The sequence below is a fragment of the Dendropsophus ebraccatus genome, chromosome 5 (genome assembly GCF_027789765.1).
Source record: "Dendropsophus ebraccatus isolate aDenEbr1 chromosome 5, aDenEbr1.pat, whole genome shotgun sequence".
In the NCBI taxonomy this organism is placed as follows: Eukaryota; Metazoa; Chordata; class Amphibia; order Anura; family Hylidae; genus Dendropsophus; species Dendropsophus ebraccatus.
In genome coordinates, this window is record NC_091458.1 from 122,239,053 (window position 1) to 122,260,373 (window position 21,321).

At 43.8% G+C, this 21,321-nt stretch overlaps 2 protein-coding genes across 6 annotated transcripts in view; one reads left to right on the top strand and one right to left on the bottom strand.

The window, feature by feature from the left end:
* On the bottom strand, positions 1–20,006 carry C5H11orf54 (chromosome 5 C11orf54 homolog). 2 transcript variants are annotated; one of them, XM_069971168.1, is made up of 9 exons: positions 19,879–20,006; positions 15,248–15,367; positions 7,821–7,919; positions 5,859–5,932; positions 5,144–5,245; positions 3,485–3,661; positions 2,483–2,632; positions 1,766–1,882; positions 1–633 (listed from the first exon to the last, which is right to left on the bottom strand). In XM_069971168.1, the coding sequence occupies exons 2-9, from the start codon at positions 15,303–15,305 to the stop codon at positions 460–462; spliced, it is 951 nt and encodes a 316-aa protein (XP_069827269.1). In that variant the 5' UTR covers positions 15,306–15,367; positions 19,879–20,006; the 3' UTR covers positions 1–459. The 2 variants fall into 2 exon arrangements, with proteins under 2 accessions (XP_069827269.1, XP_069827270.1); XM_069971169.1 differs by lacking the exon at positions 19,879–20,006 and having other exon boundaries at positions 15,248–15,543.
* The window catches only part of TAF1D (TATA-box binding protein associated factor, RNA polymerase I subunit D), a 9,797-nt gene continuing 8,409 nt past the window's right edge, over positions 19,934–21,321 (top strand). The window contains exon 1 of one of the 4 annotated variants that reach the window (XM_069971172.1): positions 19,934–19,984. The gene's annotated coding sequence lies outside the window, so the exon portion shown is untranslated. Of the gene's footprint in view, positions 19,985–20,023; positions 20,320–20,383; positions 20,405–21,321 lie in introns of those variants that run through there. The other 3 variants (XM_069971171.1, XM_069971170.1, XM_069971173.1) reach the window with 3 other exon arrangements.

Here is a 21,321-nt window from a genome sequence, read left to right on the forward strand (position 1 = left end):
AATAAAAAATGATTTTTCACAGCTTACACATCTTATTATACCAATTCAAAAACCTAATTAACATGATTTAATTGCATGTGATTATTTCTTAAAGGAGTTGTCTGGTGGAATAAAGTAAAAAAAAATTGTAAGGAAGTGGACAAAAGGGGATTCAAACCCTTTAAAAAGTAGCACTCTCCTCATCGATCTACCTCCGCTGCTGTTCTTCTGGTGCCCAAGTTCTCACCGATCTTTAATTGCTGCTGCCCCCTCAACACAAGAATATGCCTGCTCAGCCAATCACACAGCCACTGAGTGATTGCATCCTGGGTGTCAAGGGGGGACCAGAAGCAGAGATCAGTGGGGACTTGGGCACCAGCAGAATGGCCATGGATCTGTAAGTAGTGTTTTTAACCCAGTGTTTCCAATTTGTGTTTTATTTTATCCTGTCAGACAACTTCTTTAAAACATCACATCACCCTAATCCCGTCCAACCATGTGTGTAACAAGTGGCCTGTCGATGCGGTAAAGGTACTCTGCTGGATGGAAATATCCAAGGTATTGCACACAATCTGGCGTTGTGTCATTATGATAGTGTCCTCCTTCACCATGATGACTGAAGCAATGGGTATGTTCAAGACGCAAGTCAAAGCCCTATAATAAAATAAATATTTCAATCATTAGAAAATCGTATTTCTTTAATCTTTTTGCCACTTACTTTTTTAATGACTACCATTATGTGCAGAACTTAGTCATCATCAATACATTTTAGCTGGCAGCCTATGCAGATCAACACTAAAGATGGCCATACTAATAAGATAGTTGCCTTTCTCAACTCGCCCAATAAAGTCATATGTCTGATTTCTTTTTTCACTGGAACCTGAGAGAAGGGTTGGGCATGTTGGGATTTCAACTGACCAATCCTTTTGTTCTCCAGGAGTAAAGCTTCTGCCAGATCTTTCTGACAGCAACTTACCTCCCCTCTCCTCATTCGCAACAAAAAGACAAGCAGAACGTTCACGTGTATGTGGTGAACGGAAAAAAACAGCTGTCGGCTGTACAAACGTTCTTCTGATAGCTATTGAAGGTGTGTGGCTACTTAAAGTGACACTGTCACCCCTTTTGACATCTCTACACAGGTGTAAAGGGTAAATTTAGCGTTTTTCATACCTTATTTCATATCATACGTCATGGTGCTTGTTCAAGTTGGCCCCGCACCCTTAATGCCAATTGGTTGGCCGACTTAAAGGGGGTGGGGTCTAGACCTTTCGGCCAGCCTGTTCCAATGGCCGGCGAGGGGGCGGGGGCTAAGTGGCGCTAATGCTGCGAGGCCCTGCCCACTTAACACAATCTGCAGTTGATAAAAGATGACTTTTTACTTGAACAAGCACCATGACGTATGATATAAAATAAGGTATGAAAACCACTCAATTCACCCTTTACACCTGTGTAGAGATGTCAGAATGCAAAAAGGGGGCGACAGTGTCACTTTAAGTGTCAGAAAATCTAAAGTTTACAGTGGTAGGGGGCCCACACTCTTCAAACAGCCCAGAGAGATCATAGTTGCCTTAATCCACTCCTGATTTCATAATTTTAAGTGTTACTATTGCTTTTTTGTTGGTTGTAGAAAAAAACACAAGTACATGCAAGGAAGTAGAGCTGCCAAGTTAACCATATGCCATCCAAACAGTATTGTACACTTTTCCAACTAAATAGGATAGGGCTAGAATTACTCTGCTGCTGTAGTGGAAAACAAAAGTACAGGCACAGTTTATACCAGACTTACAGGGTCATGGGAAACAAACACAGACTGACAAATGAGAGGAGCCTTCATGTCATAAAACTTCAACCAGTGGTCTACATCTTCATCCGAGTTTAAAGGACAGGCAGAATATTCACGAGGCTGTGGAAGAGTATATTATATAGATGTTGAATACGTCTCTAGAGTCAGTGAACACAGTTTAAGATTGTGGCATCCATAAATTGCTGAAAACATAACATAAGTATGGACATGCAAATAAAAAAAACATCCTTAAAGCAATGTATCATCAGGCACATTCGCTTTAAATGCAGTATATCAATGGAACAGCGCCAAGCACTGTCCCGGGCTGAAGCACTGAAGGCGGGCCGGCCTTTACCCAGTAGGAGGAACCCCCCGCCCCTCTGTGATGTGCCTCCATTGATTCTAATGGAGCCGTGTCACATAGGGGTGGGGGGTTCCTCCCACTGGGGGCAGGCCGGTCCTAACACCAGATGGAGATGATCATGGTGCTGTCATGCAGGAGGATAGTGCAAATAGGAAGTTACTCACTATGTGACATAAAAGTCCTAATAGTCAAACTGTTCCAGTCATGATAGGGTTAAGGAAATCTCATCATGATCTATCTGTCCAAAACGGCTTTGTATATAAGAAACCAATATATAATCTCATTAGACTTGCAGTTTAATAGGGGTTCCTACAATAAAGGAGATGAATAAACACAGCAGAACAGGAATCTCTCACCATTATGTGGAGCTTTGCTTTCCCCTCTTGTATAATAAATGAACCTCCCATTCCGACCGCTTTGTCTCCATAATGTTCCTTTAAAGATTTTCTCATGCAGCTTACAAAGTTATCTTTATCAGTCCGTCTCTTTACCTTGACTTCAATCACCTGTGAATTGACAGAATCATATTTATAGCTATTTCCTTCGTTGGGATCAGCGCTCTGTTTCTTTGTCTTTTGACCATTGTCTGATCATGGCGGCTATGTAATTTTCTAGATTCCAGGGATGCTTTCTGCTTTAGCTAGTGCTTTTGATATTCACTGGAGTTCTGATAAATTTCAAAGTGAAACAGAATTTAATGAATTACATAGCATCCCGGATAAGATCTTAAAGGTGTTGTCCATGTTAGAAAAACATGGCTGCTTTATTCTAGAAACAAAACAACTTCCCAGTTGTGAAGTTGGTTTTGCAGCTAAAATAAAGTGAATGGTGCTGCATTGTAGTACCACACACCATCACCATCAACTGTCACCGGCGTCTAGGCCCTGTCCCCTCTGTGGCCATTGAAATGGGCTGACCTAGAGGGGGTAAGGCCTAGCTCTCTTGGACGGCCCTTTCCAATGGCTTCTGAGGGGGCAGAGCCTAGAGGCCAATGACGTCACGGAGGGGTGGGGTCGATGTGGGTGGACCTGCTTGTAGTTGAGGTTTGCTCATCTCTAGTGACTAGCATTACCTCGTTTAACCCTTTATAAATGCCCCATATTAAGTATATGAGGCTGCAGTGTCTAATAAAGTGTGTTCAGCTTATTATCAAGCACTGGTCCGCTGAATGGGCATTTACCTTGTGTCTGCACTTCACAGGCACCATTGGAGTGGCAGGGGTGAAGGATCAGGCAGATGAGTATTGTTTTATTTTTTTATCATTTATATGGAACCCTCAGCACTTTAAACAGTTTCCCATTTTTGGAAGCCCCTCTAATAAATAACTCGAAGTCATGTGTTAATATGTTACTTATTACCTTTCCAGGGTTGCCCTCGCTGGCATACAGATTTGATAAAAGCCCAAAGTCATGATCACTATGTCTTTCCCTGTATTTTTCCAGAAGACAGCCGTTATCTGCCGGGTTGATGCTGGCCATGTAATTGCCATTTACAGCAGGTGAGGTCGGACTCTCTGCCTTTATGGAAAATATCATCTAAAAAGTAAGCAGTACAAAATATTAAATAAATATATATATATATATATATATATATATATATATATATGTATATATAATTTTTTTTTTGTCAAATACACAACAGCCATTTACTCATTATCCTATACATACAGATTCTGCTATACAGTGCAGCCCACAGGTAAATGGCTGCTGACCAGTATCTAGTACTATTACAGGCAGCTCGCTCTAATATTTATCGATCACGCTTTAGGCCAGTTTCACACTAAGGTAACACAGGCTTATTTATTTGTGTTTGTATTATGGCTACAAGTCCCGGCCTGTTCATGGGTGTGAGGATCCAAAATGACAGTGGTTGACTCCCCAGGACATACGGCCATAATACAGATGCATCAATGTTACACTAGTGTGTCCCCGGCCTTATCCTGACTAAAGCTAAAGTCCAAGGCATACAGAGATGTTATCATACAACTTCTCACTTTATTTCTTGTGGCCTAACACATGGATTTGTGCTATCCAAGCACTGCCAATAAGACAATAGCATTATCAGGGACAAACAAAATAGAAAGCACAATCTTTGCAGGAAAAAAAAAAACTATTAAAAGGGTACATTAACAATTGTATTAATATAATGTCCCCTGACGATTTTATTGGATTTTACATAAGGCATTCAATATGTATATGTCAAAAGAGAAGCCACTGCAACACCATAATAGTATAGTACCACACAGATAGAGAGGGAAATAATGGAATATCCCTCAGATATCACAACAGTATCGGGGGCATTTATGTACGTTACCTAGACAAAACAGTTTGACCATGAAAAGGTATGAACAATTCTAAGAGACACCAACAGACAGAAGGGGGAAAAGTACAAAGAGAAGAAAGGAATGGGGTAAGGGTTAATCACCAAATAACTTTATATGTGCAATAGTATAGGCTATCCCAGGGAGAGAAGAAACAAAGAAATCAAGCCTTCAGGTCCTGATATCCAGAATTAAAAGAAAAACTAACAGCAGTGTAAAATAATCTAACCTACTATTATGTTGTTTTAGGGGACACTAACTTCTAAAGTATCCCTATTATTTTGCGCTATTGTGATGTTTGTGTACTAAGGGTGTTCGGTGCACTGGGACGGAACTTTACCCCTGAAGTGATCTGCCCACCGCTGCCTCCCTCATCGCGAATAGTTATGTGTCACTTTGCAGTGACGTAACCCCAATCCACTCATAACTGCAGAGCATCATCAGGCAGTTGGCGGATCAGTTCACTGACAGGTAACGTACCACCCCCATGCCCAAATACATCATTTAACATATTAGTAAAAAGTATGATTTTACAAAAAGGGTCGAGTAGATCAGAAAAATAAAGATACTTTAGTAGTCAGTGTCTTCTGCCCTGTGAGAACATACTAGCAGGTTAAATTTCCTTAACCTGCTGTTAGTTTTCCTTTAAGGATATTTTTTGATTAAAGTGGTAAAAACCCATTCGAGAACCACTGACCTCTGCATTCATCCCCACTTTTTCAAAAGAGCTTGCTCCGGCACCTAGTAGGTAGGCTCCAGGTAGCCCAATCTTCTTTGCCACAGTGTTAATGTTATAGACCTTCAAAACAAGCAGAAAAGTTATAGATATTTAACAGGCGGGATACATAATTACAATTATTACAGCAAATACATTGGTCTCCTTTGGCTGGTCTCCCTGAGATGAGTGACCTGCTTGCTGTATTGGTCTACTAGGCAATGCTTCCACCTAGCCAGAATCCTTCTCCACACTGATGAGGGGCAACACCGCAAAACAGCTGTCTGTGGATGGATACCTGGCTTTGGTATTTCCCTGGTCATATCATCAGACTCGTAACTGGGTTGGATGTTGACTTAATATGGTGCATTTGGTGGTCTCCATACAGGAGCCATCCCTTTGCTAGGTCCTTCCCTGGAGGGATATCTGGCTAGTCCTGTGTTTTGACACTCATAACTAAGGCTTCGCTGACCTTTTTGTACATGTGAATAATGTCTGGGCTTGGTACCATGGGGATTAACAAAGTGGACACCACAGGTACAAAGGTCTATGTAAAGCAAAGATGCATTAGCCAAACCATGGCGTGTGGGTATATCAAATTGAATACACATTTTTGTTGGTACGTCTGTGGAAATGTAGTGATTGTCATCTGTAATTTCTGTATAGAATTTAGATGTATAAATAAAGCCCTCTATACCTTATCAGGGCGAGCAGTGGGAACCAAGTAGGGGACGCCGCCAACATCTGCAATTCTTGACTTCCCACATAAACCTGCAAACATTATAATTTAAGAGGAGGTACATATTATGCGTTTGCCAGGCTCTTGCACACAACAATCGTTACTTTTATATCTATGGCCATCTTAAAAGAGAAGTCCGGCTAGAACATATATTTAAGTATGTTATTGCCCAACAAAAATTATACAAATTCTCAATATACACTAATCATGGGAAATGCACATATAGTGCTTTATTACTTAATTTACAACAGCTTGAAATTATTTATTCCTAGCTAAAATGTTGACGTCACAACCCACTCCCTAACATACAGAGGTGGGCTGCCTAGCTGCAGGGACGGAAGCGTGAAGCCTCCTGTAACAACTTAGTTGCGGGACGGGAGAGAGACCACAGGGATGATGTGACATGTGAATCACCATCATCCCGGTGATCTCTCTCCCATCCCTGTACCGGAGCTGTCATTATCTGTACTGTGTGGGCAGCCAGTAGACCTAGATAGACGACTGCTGGGGGAGCTGCTCTCACCAGCTATCTTCTCATCGGTCAGGCCATGCTCCGTCCCTGCTTCCCGTGTGGCTGACCTGCCATCAGAAACTTCTTTCACTTTTTGCCCTCAAAGCCGTGTTGCTTTGCGCTTGGGGAGAGAGCAGGCTGAGCCACATCATCCCCTGATCCACGCTCCCGTCCCCGCACAGCCCAGCCCGCACCTCTGAACGTTAGACAGTGGGTCATGATGTAAGCATTGTTGCTAGGAATAGAGAACCTTAAGCTGTAGTAAATGAAGGAATAAAGCACTATATGTGCATTTCCCAAATTAGTGTATATTGAGAATTTGTTAAATTTTTGTGGGGGGACAACACTTAAAGGAAAAGTCTGGTGAAAACTTTTAGTTAAGTATATTATTGCCCCCCCTACTACATACGTTCCGTAGTAATCATGGCCGTTGTAACAATGGTCATGATTTCTACGGTACTCACTTAGTGGTACCTTCTAAAGAATCCCGGCTGGAGTGTATACACATATAGTATACACTCTGTCTGGGATCCCTAGTGGTGCCGCAAGAAATTGACATGTCTGTTTTCTTCAGCCGCTATTCATTGAATAGCGGTCACAGAAAACCATGTCAGTTCACACAATGGAGCGTGCGGGGAATTCGGATGCGGGTGCACACATGTGAGCAACGGTGTGTTCTATTACTACGCCCTGGCATGACTATTAGCATACACTGTGTTATGGGCACTAGCACAGGAATAGGGTTGGTGCAACACTAACTGCCCTCTCTTCCAACACTTATAAGGGGAAGATTTATCAAACATGGTGTAAAGTGAAACTGGCTCCAATCAGATTCCACTTTTCATTTTCCAAAGAGTTTGTGAGAAATGAAAGGTGGAATCTGATTGGTTGCTAGGGGCAACTGAGTCAGGGTCACTTTACACCATGTTTGATAAATCTCCCCCTTAGGGTGCGTTCACACCTACCGCATCCGCAGCTTATTTTTCCGCGGAAATCCGCAGGTCTGGTAGTGCAGATTTCAACCTGCGAGAAATCCGCGTATGTGTGCGTTTTGCGTTTTTTCCGCAGCAAGTTTATCGCAACTGAAATGTCAGTTTAGAATGAGAGACATTTTAAACTGACATTTCAGTTGCGATAAACTTGCTGCGGAAAAAACGCAAAACGCACACATACGCGGATTTCTCGCAGGTTGAAATCTGCACTACCAGACCTGCGGATTTCCGCGGAAAAATAAGCTGCGGATGCGGTAGGTGTGAACGCACCCTTAATCTTTAGATGAGAGGAATCCCCTATGTGGGCATAGCCTCCTTCCTTTGACATATACCATACACATTAGATTGATGGCAGTCTGTCCCAATGTAAGGGCTAGCTTGCAGAACATTTTATTATCATACAAGAATTCACGTTACCTTTCACAGGGAATCCAAACGGGTCCTGGGTAAGATCGGGGCAATCCACAACTTTAACATGGACTTCGGCATAATTCTTTTTTAACCCACGTTCCAGAACTAAAGTCAAAAAGATGTATAATAATGACATATGTCTGATCCCAGCTCAATAGATGAAGAAAAACAAATATGATACAGACTTAAAAAGTCTATCCCATCCTGTGATGCCCACATCACAGACAGCAGCTGTCTATTCCTTCTTCCCTTCAGGCAAAGGTTTCCTTGTAATATACAGGACATATGAAATTTTGTCAGCACTTTGGATGTGATCATAACCGCATAGTAACCAAGATGTTAGTACTAGGTTTCCTATCCAGGGCTCTTGTGAGTGCAAACTCTGCAGCATATTACAGTAGCGGCAATGCAAGTGATCTGCAGCATATTACAGTATTAGCAATGCAGGTCATCTGCAGCATAATACAGCAGTAGCAATGCGAGTCATCTGCAGCATATTACAGTAGTAGCAATGCAGGTCATCTGCAGCATATTACAGCAGTAGCAATGCAGGTCATCTGCAGCATATTACAGAAGCAGCAATGCAGGTCATCTGCAGCATATTACAGTAGTAGCAATGCTGGTCATCTGCAGCATATTACAGCAGTAGCAATGCAGGTCATCTGCAGCATATTACAGCAGTAGCAATGTGGGTCATCTGCAGCATATTACAGTAGGAGCAATGCGAGTGATCTGCAGCATATTACAGTAGTAATGCAGAGCATCTGCAGCATATTACAAAAGCACATAGGGACAGGAAGAACAATTACTTGATCCAGCACTCAAAGACGTGTAGAAGATTTTCAATGTTAAAACTTAACTTTTAATAGTCCATAAAATTCGTAAAACCAACGTGTTTCGCGCCATAGCGCTTAATCATGGTCTTATTAGAACAGTGTTTCTCAACTCCAGTTCTCAAGACCCACCAACAGGTCATGTTTTGAGGATTTCACAGGTGATATAATTATAGTCAGTGCACCAGTAACTGCCACAGCTGTTCATTGCATGGGATATCCGCAAAACAGGACCTGTTGGTGGGTCTTGAGGACTGGAGTTGAGACCCACTGCTTTAGAACATTACCCAAGTGACTCCTCAAAAGCAAGTTATGGCCAATCATCGTTGCGTGCGTGAGTATGCACATATGTAGGCTAATTGATCAGCTAAATTCACACGTCATGTTAAAAGAACTGGGTGGATCAGCTCACCTTGCTTCTGTGAAGATCTGTATCAATTGAAAAAGGGTGGAGGAGAGTGCACAGATCCCAACATAGCCAGACGTAGATTCGCACATAGGGACAGCAAGAACAATTACTTTATCCAGCACTCCAAGATGTGTAGAAAATTTTCTAGATTAAAACATAACTTTTAATAGTCCGTAAAATTCATAAAACCAGCGTGTTTTGCGCCGTAGCGCTTCATCATGGTCGCATTAGAACATTACCCAAGTGCCCCCTAAGAAGCAAGTTATGGCCAATGATTGTTGCGTGCGTGAGTATGCACATATGTAGGCTAATTGATCAGATAAATTCATACGTCATGTTATATGAGTCATATGACTACGCATAAACATCAAATATAAAGAAAAAGAATCAAAATCATAGCATACATTATAACCAATTACAGCAATAATACTTTTTACATAAAGAGATAGCTATGTGTAATAATACAGGCAGGCCCCGTTCCCACTGAGCAAAGCTAGCGGAATTCCGCGACGGAATTGTCCGCGAATGCCGTTAGCCTCCCGCTCATAATGGGAGTCTATGGGAGGCGCGCGCTGCTGCTCTGTACGCGCTGAAGAATGAACATGTTCATTCTTCAGCGCGTACAGAGCAGGAGCGCACGCCTCTCATAGACTCCCATTATAAGTGGGAGGCTAACGGCATTCCGCGGCGGACAATTCCGTCGCGGAATTCCGCTAGCTTTGCTCAGTGGGAACGGGGGCCTAAGTCATTTTTGTTATTTATCCCAAGGGGTATCCGTATGTACTAACTTTTTTCTCCAATCTCCTCCTCGACAGGGGTACTTGACTTTCTTTAGGGTACAAACACACACGGCATATACGCTGCGTATTTACTGCTGCGATACGCAGCAGATTAGGTATAAATAACTGAACACAGTATCAAATCTGCTGCGTATACGCTGTGTGTGTTTGTACCCTTATGCCGTAGCAGGAGAAACCAGTGGTGTCACCTGCGTGTCGGTCCAGGAAGTGTTTGGAGGCTCCGGAAGCGTTCAGACCACATCCATTTCTGATACTTTGTAAGGGTACAAACACACACAGCGTAAACGCAGCAGATACGCAGCAGATTTGATGGTGCAGATTTGATGCTGTGCTCAGTTATTTAGATCTAATCTGCTGCATATCGCAGCAGTAAATACGCGGCGTATATGCCGTGTGTGTTTGTACCCTAAGTGTTCACTTATGTGTTATTTTAGGGGACAGATTGTACAACCCACATATTTAAGATTGCATATAGGGCACTCAATGATGTAAACAATGTGGTGACTGTTGCAATTAATAAATTCTTGTATCCTATGGGTTTCATTATTTTGACTAGTTTGGCAGCAATTCAGACCACATGTATGGTTGCCCATAGTTTTATTTTGTCGTTGTTGTTGTGTTTCATCTTTTTTCACAGGTAACATGCTGGGTGACAGCAAGTCCCTCAGTGACCGGCCTCGTCTTGCCAGGCAGTGATGTCCTTGCTCAAGGATCTCCGCCAGGGTATCGTTCTGTCTCAAGATAGGTACGTTTTTATTTAGAATTTTTTTAATCTGTTCAAATTCAGGACTGTAAACGGTTGAGAATGTTATAGGTTCATTAGTAGTTCCTGGAAGTGATTCTGCAGTCACATTTTTTTCTATTAAAGGGAACCAATCACGCTAAAATTGGCCATAAAGCTAAGGAAACGTGCACGCTTCCCAAACATCCCCCTGTAACCTCCGTCCCCTGTACAAACAGACCGCAAAGTTAGTTTAATAACCTTCCGCGCTCTATGTAAATTACCAGTCACGGTCCTGGGCAGGTTCTGGCGCTGTAATCACGCCCCTCTGGGCGTGTTGGAAAGTGCAGCATGCTGATGTCACTTGGGGGGGGGGGGGGGGTGCGGCATTTCCACGCTGACATCTACTATGCTGCGCAGTACAGTGGGTAAAGCCGCTGCTGTACGATGCGCAGGCGCAGTACAGCAGCATCTTCTCAGGCTGCACTGCGCATGCGCAGCATAGTAAAGACATCGGCACGGCCGACGTGCAATGCTGCCCCCCCCCCAAGTGACGCCAGCATGCGGCGCTTTCCAACTCGCCCAGAGGGGCATGATTACATTGCCGGAACCTGCCCAGGACCGTGACTAGATAACCAGCCACCCGTCCACCATGGCTACTTGGATGGTAATTTACATAGAGTGCGGGAGGTATTTAAACTAACTTTGCATGTATGTATGCAACTTTGCATGTAACTTTGCATGTAACTCTGTATGTACAGGGGACGGAGGGTACAGGGGGATGTTTGGGAAGAGTGCTGGGTGATGTTTCCCTTAGCTTTATGGCCAATTTTAGTGTGATTGGTTTCCTTTAATAGATTTCCCCTGGTTTTGTTACCAACTATATTAGTTGTTCTTTTTAAAAAACCTGGTTTGTGTGCCCTTTGTCTCAGGCGCATAGAAGCCTGTTCACATTGGACTTTTAATTCTGCCTCGTCTGAACATGAAGGTTTTATTCTTGTTAGTTCACCAACTGGAATAGATTTTAGAGTGTGCTTGGGATGGTTGCTGGTGGCATACAAGATTGTATTTCCTGCTGATTCTTTACGGTACAAAGAGGTTTGCACCGTTTTTTGTGTCCAATGAGGATTTTTGTAGAATATTCAAGATTTCTGACTTTTGTAAATTTGCTGTGAAGCATAAGTTGTTACAATTATTATTAATGTACTCCAGAAATAATAATAAATATTTCGGGATTATTTCTGGAGTACATTAGGGGATACAAACCAGGTATTTTAAAAAGAGCAACTAATATAGTTGGTAACAAAACCAGGGAAAATCTATTAAAAGAAAAAAATGTGACTGCTGAAGCACTTCCAGGAACTACTAATGAACCTATAACATTCTCAACCGGTTACAGTCCTGAATTTGAACAGATTAAAAAAATTCTAAATAAAAACGTACCTATCTTGAAACAGAACGATACCCTGGCGGAGATCCTTGAGCGAGGACATCGCTGCGTGGCAAGACGAGGCCGGTCACTGAGGGACTTGCTGTCACCCAGCATGCTGCCTGTGAAAAAAGATGAAACACAACAACAATGACAAAATAAAACTATGGGCAACCATACATGTGGTCTAAACTGCTGCCAAACTGGTAAATACCTTGATACCAGAAAATATTTTTCTGATGATAACACATAAGTGAACACTTACAAAGTATCAGAAATAGATGTGGTCTGAACGCTTCCGGAGCCCCCAAACACTTCCTGGATGAACACGCAGGTGACACCACCACTGGTTTCTCCTGCTATGGCATAAAGAAAGTCAAGTACCCCTGTCGAGGAGGAGACTGGAGAAAAAAGTTACTACATACGGAAGCGGAACATATTTTTCGCCTAAATACGAGAATACCCCTTGGGATGAACTACAAAAATGACTTACTGTATCATTACACATAGCTATCTCTTTATGTAAAAAGTATTATTGCTGTAATTGGTTACAATGTATGCTAGAATTTTGCTTCTTTTTTCTTTATAGTTGATGTTTATGCATATTCATATGACTCATATAACATGACGTATGAATTTAGCTGATCAATTAGCCTACATATGTGCATACTCACGCACGCAACAATCATTGGCCATAACTTGCTTCTAAGGGGGTACTTGGGTAATGTTCTAATGTGACCATGATTAAGCGCTACGGCGCGAAACGTGTTGGTTTTACTAATTTTATGGACTATTAAAAGTTATGTTTTAATATTGAAAATCTTCTACACGTCTTGGAGTTCTGGACTAAGTAATTGTTCTTCCTGTCCCTATGTGCGAATCCACGTCTGGCTACGTTGGGATCTGTGCACCCTCCTCCACCCTTTTTCAATTGATACAGATCTTCACAGAAACAAGGTGAGCTGATCCACCCAGTTCTTTTCCTCCTAATATTACAGAAGCAGCAATGTGGATCATCTGCAGCATATTACAGTAGTAGTAATACGGGTCATCTGCAGCATATAACAGTAGTGGCAATGCAGGTAATCTGCAGCATATTACAGTAGGAGCAATGCAGGTCATCTGCAGCATATTACAGTACTAGTAATACGGGTCATCTGCAGCATATTACAGTAGTGGCAACGCAGGTCATCTGCAGCATATTACAGTAGTAGTAATACGGGTCATCTGCAGCATATTACAGTAGTGGCAACGCAGGTCATCTTCAGCATATTACAGTAGTAGCAATGCGAGTGATCTGCAGCATATTACAGTAGGAGCAATGCAAGTGATCTGCAGCATATTACAGTAGGAGCAATGCAAGTGATCTGCAGCATATTACAGTAGGAGCAATGCGAGTGATCTGCAGCATATTACAGAAGCAGCAATGCAGGTCATCTGCAGCATATTACAGAAGCAGCAATGCAGGTCATCTGCAGCATATTACAGTAATGGCAATGCAGGTCATCTGCAGCATATTACAGTAATGGCAATGCAGGTCATCTGCAGCATATTACAGTAGGAGCAATGCAGGTCATCTGCAGCATATTACAGAAGCAGCAATGCAGGTCATCTGCAGCATATTACAGAAGCAGCAATGCAGGTCATCTGCAGCATATTACAGTAATGGCAATGCAGGTCATCTGCAGCATATTACAGTAATGGCAATGCAGGTCATCTGCAGCATATTACAGTAGGAGCAATGCAGGTCATCTGCAGCATATTACAGAAGCAGCAATGCAGGTCATCTGCAGCATATTACAGTAGGAGCAATGCAGGTCATTTGCAGCATATTACAGAAGCAGCAATGCAGGTCATCTGCAGCATATTACAGTAGGAGCAATGCGAGTGATCTGCAGCATATTACAGAAGCAGCAATGCAGGTCATCTGCAGCATATTACAGTAGGAGCAATGCAGGTCATCTGCAGCATATTACAGTAGTGGCAATGCAGGTTATCTGCAGCATATTACAGTAGTGGCAATGCAGGTCATCTGCAGCATATTACAGAAGCAGCAATGCGAGTGATCTGCAGCATATTACAGTAGGATCAGTGCAGGTCATTTGCAGCATATTACATAAGCAGCAATGCAGGTCATCTGCAGACTATTACAGTAGTGGCAATGTAGGTCATCTGCAGCATATTACAGTAGGAGCAATGCGGGTCATCTGCAGCATATAACAGTAGTGGCAAGGCAGGGCACCTGCAGCATATTACAAAAGCAGCAATGCAGGTCATCTGCAGCATATTACAGTAGTAGTAATGTGGGTCATCTGCAGCATATTACAGTAGTAGTAATGTGGGTCATCTGCAGCATATTACAGTAGTGGCAAGGCATTGCTACTGCTGTAATATGCTGCAGATGACCCTCATTACTACTGTAATATGCTGCAGATAACCTGCATTGCTGCTACTGTAATATGCTGCATATGACCTGCACTGATCCTACTGTAATATGCTACAGATGATCCACATTGCTACTACTGTAGAAGAACTCCCCACAGCACACTATGGAGCAAGCGTCTGGAACCGCTCGCTCCACAGTGTGCACTTACATGGTTTTCTACGGCCACAATTCACTGAATAGCGGCCGCAGAAAACTGACATGTTAGTTGTTTGCGGCGCAGCTAGGGCTCCCAGATGGAGCGTATACTATGTGTATACACTCTGGCCGGGATCACATAAACAGCAATGCAACGTATATTCTCGTAATAATCAAGGCCGTTGTACAAGGGCTGTGATTTTACGAAAATATACGTTGTGTGAACATAGCCTAATACTGTATATAGAGTGTAAGGGGGACATTTATTAAGTCCGGCGTTTTTTACGCCGGACTTATAAATGTCCCAGCATCTCCGGCGCTACGGGGATTTATGTAGAGGTGGACTGCCTCTACATAAATCCCGTGCGCTCTGGTGCGCACCGCCGAAAACCTACGCCAGCTGAGGACTGGAGTAGGTTTTCGGCGTATCTTTTTGCGGAACGGATGGTGAATCGCGCGGACTCTGAGTCCGCATCCTCCGTTCCGCCCCCTTCACACCCCCTCCCCGCCCCCCGGCGGAAAGTGCCGATTTGCGAATATTTTATTCGCAAATCGGCCATTTGCAAATAAAATATTGCGCAAATCGGCAATTTCCGCCGAAAACCCCCGGATCGCACGATGATACATGTCTTACAAAGTGTATAAAAGGTAATAACTCACCTCCAGCAATCTCTTCTAGAGCAGGTAAATGGAGAGGACAGCTTTCTGTATCTGCCATTGTTCCACACAAATGGAATATTTAATATGAGACGGTGACAGAAAAGACCAAAGTTCAGGTAGCTGTGAAAGGACGGTATTAATGATTACAAGGACAATGGTGAAATTTGGTTAGATCTGGTTCACTGAAAATGAAAAGGATACAAGAACAATTACAAGCATACAATATGGAACAATGCAGCGCACATATCCAGTATGTGACTGGGGCCATCTGATGTTGTAGTGATGAGCTCTGCTGCTCTGTATAGCACTATGGAAGTTGTAGTGATGTAGCTCTGCTGCTCTGTATAGCACTATGGAAGTTGTAGTGATGTAGCTCTGCTGCTCTGTATAGCACTATGGAAGTTGTAGTGATGTAGCTCTGCTGCTCTGTATAGCACTATGGAAGTTGTAGTGATGTAGCTCTGCTGCTCTGTATAGCACTATGGAAGTTGTAGTGATCTAGCTCTGCTGCTGCTCTGTATAGCACTATGGAAGTTGTAGTGATGTAGCTCTGCTGCTCTGTATAGCACTATGGAAGTTGTAGTGATGTAGCTCTTCTGCTCTGTATAGCACTATGGAAGTTGTAGTGATCTAGCTCTGCTGCTGCTCTGTATAGCACTATGGAAGTTGTAGTGATGTAGCTCTGCTGCTGCTCTGTATAGCACTATGGAAGTTGTAGTGATGAGCTCTGCTGCTCTGTATAGCACTATGGAAGTTGTAGTGATGTAGCTCTGCTGCTCTGTATAGCACTATGGAAGTTGTAGTGATGAGCTCTGCTGCTGCTCTGTATAGCACTATGGAAGTTGTAGTGATGTAGCTCTGCTGCTCTGTATAGCACTATGGAAGTTGTAGTGATGTAGCTCTGCTGCTCTGTATAGCACTATGGAAGTTGTAGTGATGTAGCTCTGCTGCTCTGTATAGCACTATGGAAGTTGTAGTGATGAGCTCTGCTGCTCTGTATAGCACCATGGAAGTTGTAGTGATGTAGCTCTGCTGCTCTGTATAGCACTATGGAAGTTGTAGTGATGAGCTCTGCTGCTCTGTATAGCACTATGGAAGTTGTAGTGATGAGCTCTGCTGCTCTGTATAGCACTATGGAAGTTGTAGTGATGTAGCTCTGCTGCTCTGTATAGCACTATGGAAGTTGTAGTGATGTAGCTCTGCTGCTCTGTATAGCACTATGGAAGTTGTAGTGATGAGCTCTGCTGCTCTGTATAGCACTATGGAAGTTGTAGTGATGAGCTCTGCTGCTCTGTATAGCACTATGGAAGTTGTAGTGATGAGCTCTGCTGCTCTGTATAGCACTATGGAAGTTGTAGTGATGAGCTCTGCTGCTCTGTATAGCACTATGGAAGTTGTAGTGATGTAGCTCTGCTGCTCTGTATAGCACTATGGAAGTTGTAGTGATGAGCTCTGCTGCTCTGTATAGCACTATGGAAGTTGTAGTGATGTAGCTCTGCGGCTCTGTATAGCACTATGGAAGTTGTAGTGATGTAGCTCTGCTGCTGCTCTGTATAGCACTATGGAAGCTGTAGTGATGTAGCTCTGCTGCTCTGTATAGCACTATGGAAGTTGTAGTGATGAGCTCTGCTGCTCTGTATAGCACTATGAAAGTTGTAGTGATGTAGCTCTGCTGCTCTGTATAGCACTATGGAAGTTGTAGTGATGTAGCTCTGCTGCTCTGTATAGCACTATGGAAGTTGTAGTGATGTAGCTCTGCTGCTCTGTATAGCACTATGGAAGTTGTAGTGATGAGCTCTGCTGCTCTGTATAGCACTATGGAAGTTGTAGTGATGTAGCTCTGCTGCTGCTCTGTATAGCACTATGGAAGTTGTAGTGATGAGCTCTGCTGCTCTGTATAGCACTATGGAAGTTGTAGTGATGTAGCTCTGCTGCTGCTCTGTATAGCACTATGGAAGTTGTAGTGATGTAGCTCTGCTGCTCTGTATAGCACTATGGAAGTTGTAGTGATGTAGCTCTGCTGATCTGTATAGCACTATGGAAGTTGTAGGGATGTAGCTCTGCTGCTGCTCTGTATAGCACTATGGAAGTTGTAGTGATGTAGCTCTGCTGCTCTGTATAGCACTATGGAAGTTGTAGTGATGTAGCTCTGCTGCTCTGTATAGCACTATGGAAGTTGTAGTGATGTAGCTCTGCTGCTGCTCTGTATAGCACTATGGAAGTTGTAGTGATGAGCTCTGCTGCTCTGTATAGCACTATGGAAGTTGTAGTGATGAGCTCTGCTGCTGCTCTGTATAGCACTATGGAAGTTGTAGTGATGTAGCTCTGCTGCTCTGTATAGCACTATGGAAGTTGTAGTGATGTAGCTCTGCTGCTCTGTATAGCACTATGGAAGTTGTAGTGATGAGCTCTGCTGCTGCTCTGTATAGCACTATGGAAGTTGTAGTGATGAGCTCTGCTGCTGCTCTGTATAGCACTATGGAAGTTGTAGTGATGAGCTCTGCTAATCTGTATAGCACTATGGAAGTTGTAGTGATGAGCTCTGCTGCTCTGTATAGCACTATGGAAGTTGTAGTGATGAGCTCTGCTGCTGCTCTGCTGCTGCTCTGTATAGCACTATGGAAGCTGTAGTGATGTAGCTCTGCTGCTCTGTATAGCACTATGGAAGTTGTAGTGATGAGCTCTGCTGCTCTGTATAGCACTATGGAAGTTGTAGTGATGTAGCTCTGCTGCTCTGTATAGCACTATGGAAGTTGTAGTGATGTAGCTCTGCTGCTCTGTATAGCACTATGGAAGTTGTAGTGATGTAGCTCTGCTGCTCTGTATAGCACTATGGAAGTTGTAGTGATGAGCTCTGCTGCTCTGTATAGCACTATGGAAGTTGTAGTGATGTAGCTCTGCTGCTGCTCTGTATAGCACTATGGAAGTTGTAGTGATGTAGCTCTGCTGCTCTGTATAGCACTATGGAAGTTGTAGTGATGTAGCTCTGCTGCTCTGTATAGCACTATGGAAGTTATAGTGATGTAGCTCTGCTGCTCTGTATAGCACTATGGAAGTTGTAGTGATGTAGCTCTGCTGCTGCTCTGTATAGCACTATGGAAGTTGTAGTGATGTAGCTCTGCTGCTCTGTATAGCACTATGGAAGTTGCAGTGATGAGCTCTGCTGCTGCTCTGTATAGCACTATGGAAGTTGTAGTGATGTAGCTCTGCTGCTCTGTATAGCACTATGGAAGATGTAGTGATGAGCTCTGCTGCTCTGTATAGCACTATGGAAGTTGTAGTGATGTAGCTCTGCTGCTGCTCTGTATAGCACTATGGAAGTTGTAGTGATGTAGCTCTGCTGCTCTGTATAGCACTATGGAAGTTGTAGTGATGTAGCTCTGCTGCTCTGTATAGCACTATGGAAGTTGTAGTGATGAGCTCTGCTGCTCTGTATAGCACTATGGAAGTTATAGTGATGTAGCTCTGCTGCTCTGTATAGCATTATGGAAGTTGTAGTGATGTAGCTCTGCTGCTCTGTATAGCACTATGGAAGTTGTAGTGATGTAGCTCTGCTGCTGCTCTGTATAGCACTATGGAAGTTGTAGTGATGTAGCTCTGCTGATCTGTATAGCACTATGGAAGTTGTGGTGATGAGCTCTGCTGCTCTGTATAGCACTATGGAAGTTGTAGTGATGTAGCTCTGCTCTGCTGGTCTGTATAGCACTATGGAAGTTGTAGTGATGAGCTCTGCTGCTGCTCTGTATAGCACTATGGAAGTTGTAGTGATGTAGCTCTGCTGCTCTGTATAGCACTATGGAAGTTGCAGTGATGAGCTCTGCTGCTGCTCTGTATAGCACTATGGAAGTTGTAGTGATGTAGCTCTGCTGCTCTGTATAGCACTATGGAAGTTGTAGTGATGTAGCTCTGCTGCTCTGTATAGCACTATGGAAGTTGTAGTGATGAGCTCTGCTGCTCTGTATAGCACTATGGAAGTTGTAGTGATGAGCTCTGCTGCTCTGTATAGCACTATGGAAGTTATAGTGATGTAGCTCTGCTGCTCTGTATAGCATTATGGAAGTTGTAGTGATGTAGCTCTGCTGCTCTGTATAGCACTATGGAAGTTGTAGTGATGTAGCTCTGCTGCTCTGTATAGCACTATGGAAGTTGTAGTGATGTAGCTCTGCTGCTGCTCTGTATAGCACTATGGAAGTTGTAGTGATGTAGCTCTGCTGATCTGTATAGCACTATGGAAGTTGTGGTGATGAGCTCTGCTGCTGCTCTGTATAGCACTATGAAAGTTGTAGTGATGAGCTCTGCTGCTCTGTATAGCACTATGGAAGTTGTAGTGATGTAGCTCTGCTGCTCTGTATAGCACTATGGAAGTTGTAGTGATGTAGCTCTGCTGCTGCTCTGTATAGCACTATGGAAGTTGTAGTGATGTAGCTCTGCTGCTCTGTATAGCACTATGGAAGTTGTAGTGATGAGCTCTGCTGCTCTGTATAGCACTATGGAAGTTGTAGTGATGAGCTATATAATGGCGGTAGTCTGACAGATACCTATTCAACTGACAGTAAACCTATTGTCCCCTCCCCGAGCTGTCACATCGCACAGGTATACAGAACACAATACACACTATAACACTCACTTACCTGCGGCTCTGCTGCACACGGGAGTTCCTGCGCCCCGCCCACCCGCGGTCATGTGACACAGGCACGTGCTGCGGGAGGTAGTTTCTCGGGTTGCTCCTCGGTAGAGGTAAGTGTGATTCCCGTAGAGAACACAGAGGGCGACACATCCCTGCGGTCACCACATTACACGGGAAGCAGAAGCTGAGGCCACAGCGGTCACGTGCTCAGGCTCTGCAGTTATACATGGAGCGCAGCGGACGCCATATTGGTGCAGGCAGTAGTAGTGGCAGGGCTCGGCTGACCTGTAGCACGGACAGCGGGGACGCGTGTTCAGACTGCGGGGCTCGGACGGGATTCTGCTGAGGCTGAGATTAAGCTGCCGCCGTTCACACCTGTGTACTTCAGCCGTTGCATGTGGTAAATACAGACCCCACTCAGCCCGGCCCATCCCATTCTATAACGGTGTGTAAGGGGGCGTTTACACTGACGGATTTATCTGACAGATATTTGAAGCCAAAGCCAGGAACAGACTATAAACAGGGAACAGGTAATAAAGGAAAGACTGAGATTTCTCCTCTGTTCAAATACATTCCTGGCTTTGGCTTCAAAAATCTGTCAGATAAATTACCATAACATGTATCACATGTATATACCTCTGCTGTATACCTGGGGAATCCTCCTGCTGTATACCACTGCTGTATACCTGGGATATCCCCCTGCTATATACCTCTGCTGTATACCTGGGGAATCCTCCTGCTATATACCTCTGCTGTATACCTGGGATATCCCCCTGCTATATACCTCTGCTGTATACCTGGGATATCCCCCTGCTATATACCTCTGCTGTATACCTGGGGAATCCTCCTGCTATATACCTCTGCTGTATACCTGGGGAATCCCTCTGCTGTATACCTGGGGAATCCTCCTGCTATATACCTCTGCTGTATACCTGGGGAATCCTCCTGCTATATACCTCTGCTGTATACCTGGGGAATCCTCCTGCTATATACCTCTGCTGTATACCTGGGATATCCCCCTGCTATATACCTCTGCTGTGTACCTGGGAAATCCTCCTGCTATATACTACTGCTGTATACCTAGGATATCCCCCTGCTGTATACCTGGGATATCCCCCTGCTATATACCTTTGCTTTATACCTGGGATATCCCCCTGCTATATACCTCTGCTTTATACCTGGGATATCCCCCTGCTATATACCTCCGCTTTATACCTGGGATATTCCCCTGCTATATACCTCTGCTGTGTACCTGGGGAATCCCCCTGCTATATACCTCTGCTGTATACCTGGGATATCCCCCTGCTATATACCTCTGCTGTGTACCTGGGATATCCCCCTGCTATATACCTCTGCTGTGTACCTGGGATATCCCCCTGCTATATACCTCTGCTGTGTACCTGGGATATCCCCCTGCTATATAACTCTGCTGTGTACCTGGGGAATC